This window comes from Octopus bimaculoides, chromosome 14 (assembly GCF_046866305.1).
Source record: "Octopus bimaculoides isolate indiv1 chromosome 14, ASM4686630v1, whole genome shotgun sequence".
NCBI lineage: Eukaryota > Metazoa > Mollusca > Cephalopoda > Octopoda > Octopodidae > Octopus > Octopus bimaculoides.
The window spans coordinates 60,787,999-60,800,909 of record NC_142941.1 but is presented as its reverse complement, the minus strand read 5'-3'; the positions used below and the strand labels follow the sequence as shown (position 1 = coordinate 60,800,909).

At 37.5% G+C, this 12,911-nt stretch overlaps 2 protein-coding genes across 12 annotated transcripts in view; one reads left to right on the top strand and one right to left on the bottom strand.

The window, feature by feature from the left end:
• LOC106876392 (SMAD family member 4) overlaps window positions 1-12,911 on the top strand; it is a 175,643-nt gene that overhangs the window by 41,277 nt on the left and 121,455 nt on the right. The window lies entirely within an intron of this gene.
• Window positions 7,481-8,029, bottom strand: LOC128249349 (ATP-dependent DNA helicase PIF1-like). Its single transcript, XM_052972598.1, has one exon. The coding sequence runs from the start codon at window positions 8,027-8,029 to the stop codon at window positions 7,481-7,483; it is 549 nt and encodes a 182-aa protein (XP_052828558.1).

Sequence of the window (12,911 nt, the reverse complement as noted above, 5' to 3'; positions counted from 1 at the left end):
GTTGAGTTGGGATTAAATGACCCGATGTGTGTGTGTGTGTGTCTCAAGCCATTGTCTTTGATATTGTTTGTGCACTGTACACAAACAATGCCACCACACACACAGTTTCATTGTTTACATCTGCTGGACTGGTTGTTCAAGAGCTTGGTGTTCAAAGGGCCAGGAATAATAGTACCTTACTTGGAAACCAGTGTGGGTCGGTGACAGGCAGGGTATCTAGCCATAGAAAAATTGCCTCAGTAAGTCTCACCGAACTCGTATTAACATGGAAAAAGCCCACATTGAAACAATGATCACACACACATATTTTCATCTCTTGCTTCCCTGTATATTCTTGGAATCCCTTCTTGCTCCTAGTTTACCTGTCTCTATTTACGTCTGCTCGCTTTGTAAGTTGAGAGGCCACCTGAACACCTCATCGCCACCATCTTATCGCTTTCCAGCTTCCTGATCATTCTTGTCTTCTGTTCTAAACATGAATAACCATGTTAACTCCTTTACAACGGGGAACCTATTCTGCCCCTTCCTCTCATATTTTTTTAAACACTCATTTCATAGCATAAGACCTGTTCCTGCCAGGTGCAGGTTTAAATATGCTCTTTTACTTGTTTCAGTCATTTGACTGCGGCCATGCTGGAACACCGCCTTTAGTCGAGCAAATCAACTCCAGGACTTATTCTTCGTAAGCCTAGTACTTATTCTATCGCTCTTTTTTGCTGAACCGCTAAGTTACAGGGACGTAAACACACACCGTTGGTTGTCAAGCAATGTTGAGGGGGACAAACACACACACACACATATATATATATACATATACATATATACGACGGTCTTCTTTCAGTTTCCGTCTACCAAATCCACTCACAAGGCTTTGGTTAGCTCGAGGCTATAGTAGAAGACACTTGCCCAAAGTGCCACACAGTGGGACTGAACCCGGAACCATGTGGTTGGTAAGCAAGCTACTTACCGCACAGCCTACTGGCTTTGGAAGAAAGTTTGTAGTAACATGAAACACCTAATTTAATCATAGAGTCTGCATTCAAATATAAATATACTCTGACCTATGTATTGAATTCTTTAGTGGATATCACTCTCCGTCATTCTTTGATTAAGATTGTCAAATGTATATGTTGTTTGCATATCTGTGTGTGTATGTTTGAAAGCATAGCTGCATTATTTGGAATTTTGCCTCCTGATTATGTTATTCAAATGATCTGTTTGGCACCTTGGAGAGACAGAAACGCTTTGGGCAGATTGAATTGTACCTGTAATTCAAAAGAGCTGAAGCTAAGTAAAAGACTACCAACTAGTCAACCAACCAACTTCTATTGTGATTAATTAATAGCAGCAACAACAATATTAATATTAATAACAATAATAGTAATACTAGTAATACCTCTTGTCCAAAGGATTAAAGTAAATATATTACCAGGACACACTGATTCAGCCTCAGAATTATAGTAATGGCACCATGTCTGTGGAATACTAAACCAAGCTGGAGAACACTTCTAGTTTTGTGATTGTTGTAAAATGTTCCATCAATATTTCCAATTGATGTTCCAAATACTATCTTAACCCCTTCAGCATTCAGATAACTCTGTCAAATGTAATACATTGTTTTGAATTAATCATGTATTGTCTTGTAGAGATTTCAATGATGTGATTGTATATTTTTAAAATGACATTCCTGGATAGACAGGTGTAAGAGGCCAGATCTGACCAGTTTGAACATAAAACAAGTGGTGGCCAGTTTAAATGTCAAAGGGTTAATAATGACAAAATTATTTGATTAAATTTTTGATTATTTTCAAAAGATAATTGAAACAAAAGCCAGTCTATGTCTATAGAAATATGGTAACAATAGGCTTAATCGGCTCAAAAGGGTTAATCCATTCAAAAGAGTTAAGCATTCAGATTACTCTGTCAAATGTAATGGTTATTTATTCACATTGTTGTGAATTAATCATACATTATTTCATAGCTTCAAGATTTCATTGAAATGATTGTTTAATTTTAGAATGACATTGTAGGGTACATGTGACAAGCCAGATCTGGCTGGTTTAAATGCTAAAGGGTTAAACAGTGGAGATGCATGGCTTAGTGGTTAGAGTATTGGACTCATCGTAAGATTGTGGTTTCGATTCCTGGACCGGGCAACGCGTTGTGTTCTTGAGCAAAACACTTCATTTCACATTGTTCCAATTCACTCTGCTAGCAGAAATGAGCAATCCTGCGATGGACCAGCATCCTGTCCAGGTGGGGAATATATACGCCATGGAAACTGGGAAACCAGCCCTTATGAGTCAGCATGACCCGAGAAAGTAACTTTATCTTTATCCTTACCTTTACCATTGTCTAGGGTTTTAATCAGTCGTACTCCTCTCAAGGAAGAAAGGCAAAGACAATTGAAAGTAAAGGGACATAACTGGATATAACATTGTTTCTTTGGTTTCACACAGTGATTTATGCTATCCTATATGTGTATGTCTATCTGCCTGTTTGTCCTCTTTCTCTCTCCCCTCTCTCAGCCATTGAACTGCAGCCTTGAAGGGTTTTTCAGATGAATGAATTTACTTTTAAAGTTTGGTACTTATTCTATAGGCCCCTTTTGCTGAAACATTAAGTTACCTGGAGACATACAAACCAACACCTGTTGTCAAAGCAATTGTGGGGGACAGACATAATCACACACACACACACACACATATATGATGGGATTCTCTCAGTTTCCGCCTACCAAATCCACTCACAAGGGTTTGGTTGGCCTGGAGCTATAGTAAAAGGCATTTGCCCAAAGTGCCACACAATGGGACTGAACCCAGAACCATGTAGTTGGGAAGCAAGCTTCATACCACAAAGCCATGCCTGCACTTAGAATATAAATATGTGTGGGTGTGTAAGGGGTCCCTGGTTTATGGTGGTTTTGTTGTTTATATCATACCATACACTGATACTGTGTGATTGTCCTTCATAAGGGTTGCAATTCTGGCTGGAGTAATACTTTATTTAGGGTTTCTAGTTCATGAAGGTTTTGTTACACAACACACACAATCTCAGGTGGTTTTAACAAAAGATTCACTATATAGTACCAAATTCAACACTAGTATCAAAACAGCATCCAAACAATTGTAGATGGGTTGTAGTTGCAGGCAGTCGTCTCATGGTCCTCACATCATCAGAGAGAGAATCAGTTGGGGGGGGGGGGTGTTATTGTATGGTCTGATTACAGGAGAGAGAGAGAGAGAGAGAGAGAGAGAGATAGCATGATAGAAGTTGTTGAAAGATACAGATTTGTGAAAGTAGCAGTTTATATGTTATAGCAAACTGGATATCTCCCACTCAACTCTGCTTCTATGCTCCACCACCCTACCCCCCGCCATCCTTTCTATTGGTGATTGGTGATCACTTGGTATTGAAAACTTTTGGCAATCTCACTCATCTACAGAAATCAATATTCATCATTTTTCTAAGAGGCAATAGGCTTTTGACTATCCGTTTGGTAAACGAGGTGGCAGTGGTGGAAGTGGAGGGTGGAGGGGAGGGGGGATGGAAAGTGTGTGTGTGTGTGAGGAGGATTATTGTTACCATGTTTGCGTGTGTGTGTATGTGTGTGAACTAGGGTAGCTGTTGAAAGTGAAATACATGCGTACACACACACACACACACACACACATATACACATGTATACTTGTACACACGTATATATGTACATACCTATATATACACATACACACACACACACACACACATACATACAGTTACTCACACACACATAGTGACATTTTGTTAGGTCTTTGTTAGAATGGAAAACAACAAAGTAACACCAACAACTAGTAGGTAGGTACTATTATGGTCGTGCAATTGTATTTGACTGTAGAACAGTGGAACTGGTTCTTGGAAAATGATTCCAAGTACAAATGATAGGTAAAAAAAAACAACAAAACCAAAACGAAGAATCTTTCTCTCCACCCCCCCACCTGCATCCTCAGTGATTAGTGACATTCCCTCCCACCCAAACACCCCTACTCATTGTAAACTGCTATTCAGCTGATAAAAGACAGGTTTCTGCTCAATTCTTTTCCACCTCCTACTCTTCCTCCTTCTGTCTTTTCTCCTCCTCCTCCTTTGCCACATCTGCTTTTGTTTTATTTTTTGTGTTTGTTTTTTTGTTCCTCTTTTTTCTTTTCCTTTTTACCCTCTCTTCTTCTCACTCCTCTTTACGGTCTTTCTTTTTCTCTTTCATTCTCTGTCTTTCCTCCACTTCTTCCTCTTCTTCTAGACAAATAATAGCTATCTTAGTTTGGCTCCTCCCCCCTGTCCGCCCCCCCCCGTTTCTACAGACCCATTCTTGTTCTCTGGGGGGGAAGGTGAAGTGACGGAGGCGGGGAGTGCTTGAGTGGATGGAAGATTATCTATGTAAAAGACTTAACATTTGGCAAAGAGAAATTAAAGTAAAGAAGAAACAAAAAAAAAGCGAAAAAAAATAAGAGAATAAAAAAAGTGTGGCAGAAGAAGATAATAAAAGAAAGAAAGAAAGAAAAGGTAGGGTAGGGGTGTTGGTAAGAGGTGTTTAATTATGTGATTGTCATTGTGAAACTATTGTCTTTATTTTGCTTTCAATGAGTCCCAAATAATCTACTTCATTGGTTTATTTCTTTTGTTAGAGAAAGGGAACAGAGTGGAGGGTGGTGGTCGTAGGGGGGATAAATAGAAAATTAAATAATAATAACAATAATAACAGCAACAATAATAAAATAATAACAACAACAATAATAATAATAAAATGATAATAATGATATAAGAGAAAGAGTTTGCTAAATTGCAAACAAAAGGCATCTAATCATTTACACTTTTCTTCTTGTTATTGCTAATGTTGTTGTTGTTGTTGCTAATTGTTTTTGCCACAAGACTTTTAATACCTTGTAGCATATGGCCATGTGGTTTTCTCAAACTATATGTATTTTGCATTTGATGCCATTGTGTGGCACCTTGTTGCAGGCATTGGTCTCCTAGGATACCTACAGATCGAAGCAAACCTTGTGAGGTAAAACTTGTTGGACAGAGTCTGTATAGAAACGCATTGAAGGTGGGTGACCTGTTATGTTTTGGGGATGGGGGTCGATACATTTCACTTTTCCTTTCTTTGCTAGAAATCCTTAAAAATAGCGGTTGAGTACTGGAGTCCATATAATCACCCTTTCCATTCGAACCTTGGAGTTCAAATCCCACTGAGGTGGACTGTGTCTTTTAGCTTCACAAATTGGGTAAAATAAAAACTCCAGTCATGTACTGGGGTCAGTATAATAAACTGTTTCCTCCTTGAAAATTTATGGCATTGTGTTTCAAATAAAAACTATTATGGCTATCGTCGTCGTTGTTTTCTATATAAACAGTCACATTTCACAGAGCTCTGTGTAAAAAAACATTTTCTTTCAGAATTTTGTTTTTTGCCCTTTTCACCTCAAAACAGCTTTAGATCAGTGAAATGTGAACCCCTTTTCTTAGGTTAGAGTAAAAATTTGTCGTTGGGGCTCTTTGAACTGTTTACACATTTTTAACAAATAACCATTTGCAATATTTACATGCAGTGGCGCCAGCAGTAACATAAACAAACATACAATTATTTTTCATATATATATTATAGGCACAGGAGTGGCATGTGGTAAGAAGCTTGCTTCCCAACCACATGATTCTGGGTTCAGTCCCACTGCGTGGCACTTAGGGCAAGTGTCTTCTATTAGAGCCTCGGGCCAACCAAAGCCTTGTGAGTGGATTTGGTAAACGGAAACTGAAAGAAGCCTGTTGTGTATGCATATATGTGTGTATGTAAGTATGTGTCTGTGCTTGTCCCCCGCTATTTCTCCTTGTCCCCCGCTATTTCTCCTTGTCCCACACTATCCAACTGATCAATTACATAATCCTCAGAAAGTAATCTCTTTGCTTCTATAATTATGCAAAAGCTGATTTCTCTTCTTTTTCACGTTGGAAAGATTTGGTGGTGGTGGTGGTCATGGTGGTGGGGTGGTTGTTGTTGTTTAGCCATAGGTCAGCCCTGATTGATCAATCAGAAGCATGATCAAAGGCATTCAAGCTGTGATCTAGGAAGCCTAATTGCAACTGGCAAAAGTTCAAGAAAAGACCTAACAGATGATATTGATGGAAACGGGGAGGGGGGAGGGGGGGGGGGATTGAATGAAAAGGCCCAATCTTTTCTGACATAACAATGTGGTTAAAAATAACAATAGAAATAATGGCTTTTAGCATGAACACCAGATCACATATTTGTGGGGAGGAACGGTTAATTATAATGACCACACTATTAAACTGGTGCTTTTATTTTACTACAAGCAGGGTAAATAAAAGTGTTAATTTCAGTAGGATTTGAAATCAAGAGTGTAAGGAGTAATGACTAAAGACTACAGAAGGTATTTTGTCTGGCACTCCAACAGTTCTGTTATCCTCTGTTTTAAAAATAATCTACATAATAATAATAATAATAATAATAATAATAATAATAATAATAATAATAATAAGCTGGACCTGTGAAAAACTGAAAGAAAACATAAAAAATGTAAGCATCTGTAAACAGTGTATTGGTGCCATGAGAAATGTTTGTATATTATGACCGTTTGTCTTTACGTTCTGAGTTCAAATTCTGCCAAGGTTGACCCTTACCTTTTGTCCTTTCAGGGTCGATAAATTAAGCACCAGTTGTGTACTGGGGTCAATCTAGTCAACTGGCTCCGTCCCCCCAAAAATTTCAGGCCCAGAAAAGTATATTGTGATAGTTAAAGAATTTTCGAAGTAATGTAACACCAATGACTATATAATCCAACCAAAACATCTCAGTTACACAAACGTATACGGAATCACTATTTAACCTTAAAATACATCGAACATATTCAAAGAACCTTCTTGGTTTAGTGGTACAGAAGGTTTTTCTGGTATTATTTTATTCTTTTACTTGTTTCAGTCATTTGATGGTGGCCATGCTGGAGCACTACCCTTTAGTCGAAGAAATTGACCCCTGGACTTATTCCCTGTAAACCTGGTGCTTATTCTATCAGTCTCTTCTGCTGAACAGCTAAATTACAGGGACACAAACACACCAACATTGATTGTCAAGCAACGATGGTGGTGAGACAAACACACACACACACACACACACACACATATATACATATATCTATATGACGGGCTTGGAGGTAGTGGTGATGCTGGCTGGCTGGTGCGATTTTGTGGTTTGCTGGTATGCCGAGAGAGATCCAGCAGGCCCCTAACTGGTTCCCTGATCTTAAAGGTGTAATGTGGATGTGTAATGATGGAGTAGCTGGTGTGGTGGTGATGCTAGCTGGTGCAGTGGTCTTCCTTACAGTACTTCATGGTAGACAATATTTTGTGTGTATGTCACACCACGTCTTTGGCCTTGTCTGTTATCGCAATTGAGTGTCATAACTCATATTTTGATATTGTTCATAGCTCATGCTCTTGAAAATGCAACATATAAGTGGCCATGTGAAAATACCGGTTGAGGCAAATGTATTCCACCTTTTCCAAATGTTTGCCCTTGAGTCTTATTAATTGTCATTGAATATGCAAGTTGAAGTGGAAACTGAAGTCTGTTTAGTGTGAATGGAATATTTGCATCACTTGGGCTAAGTTTAATTCTGGAAATTAGAACTGTACGACCTCTGTTTGAGCCTGTTACCAATGATGCCTCTACACAATGTTCATGAAGTCTTTGCACTTTCATACGAGTTCCATTACATAATCCTTGACTAATTGAAAGATTTCTTGCAAGCATTACAATAGCCCCTACTTTTATGTTGAGGCGATGAGGAGGCATACCCAATGGAGTGAGTGAGTTTATGAATTTAAATGGATAGTTCTGAACCTCCTCTTCATTATTGCAAGACACTGAATCTGTGCTTAAGTATGTTTTAAGTGCCTCTGGTATAATATTAAAAACTTTTTCATTTATCGCAAGACAGTCAGAATTTTTAGGAGATAAAGTTACTTGTTTTTCCATTTCTTCTGGCGTGCAGTTGTTGAAAATTTCTGGGTACAAATGTACAACAACAACAACACTTTCTACTATAGGCACAAGACCTGAAATTTTGCAGGGAGGGGACTAGTCGATTACATCAACCCCAGTGCTCAACTGGTACTTATTTCATTGACCCCGAAAGGATGAAAGGCAAAAATCAACCTCAGTAGAATTTGAACTCAGAATGAAAAAAAAACCGGATGAAATAACTGTTGTGTAGTGATCTTAAAAAAACCCCCCAAAAAACATAGAAATTAAACAGCGTGGACACATGCGGATCTGAACATACACAAACAAACCCACATCTACATACATATATATATATACAGGCACAAACACACCTGCATATAACACAGACTTATAGAAACACCTACACAGCAGACACCCACCCACACACGCATTAAAACATCCAAGTCCATTAGTCTAGCACAGCAATGTCCAGTTATAGCAAATGCTACACTCCAACATTTATTGCTTGTATATCCAAAGACATTACTAACAGAGCTATTTCCAAATAATTCCATACCATACAGTTCTATATTTAAGAGATGAGGAATTATGTACACTATTTACATTATTTACATTTGACGGATATTTGTCCTCATCTTGTTTGTTGTTAACACAACGTTTCAGCTGATTTACCCTCCAGCCTTCATCAGGTGTCTTGGGGAAATTTCGAACCTGGGTTCTCATTCCTAAGGTATTTTTTGATGTTGTTGTTGTTGTTGTTATTATTATTATTATTATTATTATTATTCAGGTCGCTGCCTGGAATCGAACTCGGAATCTTGGGGTTAGCAGCCTGTGCTCTTAACCACTACGCCATATGCCCATGGGCATATGGCATAGTGGTTAAAAGCAGTGACCTGAGCAATAACCACAACAACAACAACAATAATAATAATAATAATAACATCGAAAAATACCTTAGGAATGAGAACCCAGGTTCGAAATTTCCCCAAGACACCTGATGAAGGCTGGAGGGTATATCAGTCGAAATGTTGTGTTAACAACAAACAAGATGAGGACAAATATCCGTCAAATGTAAATAATGTAAATAATTCCATAACATGATCTTTGTTGTTTTGTTTTTTTTGTTACGGCTATTTTCTTTTTATTTATTGTTTATTTATATTTGTTTTGTTTATCTTTAATTATTCACTTGTTGCAGCCATGCTGGGGTTCTGCCTTGAAGGGTTTAGTCAAACAAATCAACCTTTACACTTATTTTTTAAAGCTGGTACTTGTTGTATCAGTTTCTTTTCTCCATACCATTACGTTAGAGGGACATAACCAAACCTACATCAGTTGTCAAGCGAAAGACACACACACTCACACATACATTCATACATACACACATACATATATATATATATATATATGTACACACACACACACATATATATATATGCACACACATGACAGGCTTCTTTCAGTTTCCATCTACCAAATCCATTCAGAAGGCTTTAGTCTGCCTGGTGTTAAAGTAGAAAACACTTGCCCAAAGTGCCATACAGTGGGACTGAACCCAGAGCCACATGGTTAAGAAGCAAACCTCTTTCCACACAACCATATCTGTGCCTTTATTTTTCTCAATTTGTCCTTGTACTGTCTTCAACAACAACAACAACAAAAAAAAAAGAAAAGAAAAAATCCTAATTGTTATATTATTACCACAACTGAAATAATTAGTTTCTAATTAAGGAAATTTGACCCCATACTTCATTGATCAACCCCTGAGGAATGAAAAGTAAAAGTTGACCTCAGTGGGATTTGAACTTAGAAAGTAAAAGAGCCAGAGCTGTGCTATTTCCCCTCACCCACTGTCCAGTTTTGTGTCTTTATGCCAATGTGTGAGAAATCAATATGCTTTTAGAGCCAACTCTGTAGAATTACAAAATAAATAGGCCAAATCCTATTTAAAGATTAATAATTCTTTGAGCTAACGATAGAGTTACTTGTTACATGGCTGTTTGGTCAACTTGCTAGAAATATCAACCAAAATCTCCTGCGAATCACAACAGTATATATTCTGTTTATTTAGTGGAGGGACACACAGATCTCCTCAGTATTAATCTGGGGCTAAACAACTATTTAACCCTGTAACATTCAGATTATTCCATCAAATGTAATCCTTATTCATTCACATTGTTTTGAATTAATCATGTATTATCTCATAGTGTTGAGATTTCAATGGTGTGATGGCTTATTTTTAAAATGACATTGTAGGGTAGGTGTGAGAGGTCAAATCTGGCCAGTTTGGACATGTGGGCTGGTTGATGTATTTGGTTAAATCCCTTGTATTATTGATGCAAATCCAACCCATAATACCAAGCTGCCTGAGACTACCTTTGGTTCTACAGGGTATCCACAAAGTCTGGGTACATGGGGATTACTTTAAGAAATAATTATTTCTTATATTTAATTGTTTATGTCATGATTTTATTTACTCCACATACCCACATGGGGATTAACACATACTTTAAGAAATTAATATTTCTTATATTCAATTGTTTATGTTATGATTTTATTTACTCTATGTGCCCAGACTTTGTGGATACCTAATCATTTTAAAATGATTAAGATTAAACCTTGCATCAAAATTTCATTTCAATTTATATTCCGAACACAAGCTTAATAAATTCTACTACATTTTACTAAATTCTTCATTATTTGCAAAATTAATTGAAATAGAAGCAGAGTATTTTAAAGAAAGTATGGTAACAAAAGGGTTAAGGCTGGGTAACCTGGGAAAGCTTACAAAACTCAAGGGTGTTGTTGCTTCATGCTTTCTGGCCAAATTTATTTATAAAATAAAACGATAAAACAGTGTGTGTGTGGAGGGAGTGTATTTAGGTTTTAATATGTGTGTATTGGTTTGTTTATGTCCCTGTAACTTAGTACTTCACCAGAAGAGACCAATAGAATAAGTACCAGACTTCAAAAAATAAAGGAAAAAATACTGGGGTTGTTTTGTTCATCTAAACTCTTCAATGTGGTGCCCCAACATGGCCACAGTCCAATGACTGAAGCGAATGAAAGATAAAAGAGATCCTGTTATTCTATAGTGGCTTGCATTGGATGACGTTTCTTGAGATATTCTACAGTTGAGGTCCTTTTTTGGTGCCAATCCCTACTTGTTTTTCAAGTGAAGTACTTTATTCTCCCCCTTTGCACCCCGAACTGCTGAGCTGCCTGAACTTTTCTTGTTTATCATCATCATCATCATCGTTTAACGTCCACTTTCCATGCTAGCATGGGTTGAACGATTTAACTGAGAACTGGTGAAACCAGATGGCTACACCAGCCTCCAATCTGATTTGGCAGAGTTTCTACAGCTGGATGCCCTTCCTAACGCCAACCACTCAGAGAGTGTAGTGGGTGCTTTTACATGTCACCCGCACGAAGGCCAGTCAGGCAGTACTGGCAACGGCCATGCTCAAAATGGTGTATTTTACGTGCCACCCGCACAAGAGCCAATCCAGGGAACATAAATGGTATCACCAGCAAGATTTGAACTCAGAACATAAAGGACTGCATCTAAAAATGCTCGATGCTCTACTGATTCTTCTAATCTAAAGCCAACAATTTTGAGGGGAGGGTATTAGTTGATACCACCAAGCACCCCCTATACTTGAGTGGTGCTTTATTTTATTGATGCCCCAAAAAGATGAAAGACAAAGTTGACCATGCTGAGATTTGATCTCAGAATGCAAAGAATTGCTTGATGCTCTACTGGTTCTACCATTCCACAACAACAGCTACAATAGTAATAACTCTTTCTACTATACTATGGTTAAAGGCAAAAGTTATAATAATAATAATCCTTACTACTATAAGCACAAGGCCTGAAATTTTGAGGGAATGGTCTAGTCAATTACATCGACCCCAGTTTTCAACTAGTATTTATTTTGTCTACCCTGAAAGGATGAAAGGCAAAGACAGCTGTGGCAGAATTTGAACTCAGAACATAGAGGCAGATGAAATGCTGCTAAGCATCTTGCCTGATGTGCTAACAATTCTGCCAGCTTGTTACCTTAAATAATAATAATAACAATAACAACAATTGTTTCTAATTTAGGCATGAGGCCAGCAGTTATGAGGAAAAGATGAATAGTTGACACCATTGATTGCACTATTTGAGTGGTACTTTATTTTATCAACCCCAAAAGAGTGAGAGACAAGGTTTGACCTCAGTGGAATTTGAACCCAAAACCTAAAGAGCCAGAGTACATACCACAAGGGATTTTGTCCAATGTTCTAATGATTCTTCAATCCTACTGTATTTAATAATTGTTTCTGACATAGATGCAATGCCAGAAATTTAGAGAAGGCATTTAACCTATTATATTTACCCCAGTATGTTACTGCTATTTTATCATCACACTCCCTGTCCCTCTAGGATAGATAAGAAAAGTTGACCTCACCAGGATTTGAACCCTGAGTACAGATACTCTCTCTGATGCTGTAATGATTATGCCAAAGAAATTTTTTTCAATCAAGTTTTTCCCCTTTTGATTACAGGAGACCTAAAAATGGGTGCACTTGTAAAAGACAAGTGCCCCTCCACCACTTACCCCTGTTTTCATCAGGTTACCCCCAATTATAAAGCAAATACTGGAGTATCACCACATGTTACTGTAATCTTTTGCAATATCATATTTCTGTATTTATATATATACACACACACACACATAGATATGCATACATATATGTACACACACATGCATGTATATAAATGTATACACACATACTTATATACATTATGTACACACGTGTGCGCATGTGTATGTATATATATATACATATATATGTATGTATATGTATATATATATATATATACATATACATATATATATATATA

What these genes read in the sequence shown, in the direction of transcription:
- LOC128249349 (XM_052972598.1), bottom strand. Translation starts at nt 8,029, where the DNA reads ATGGAAAAACAAGTAACTTTATCTCCTAAAAATTCTGACTGTCTTGCG.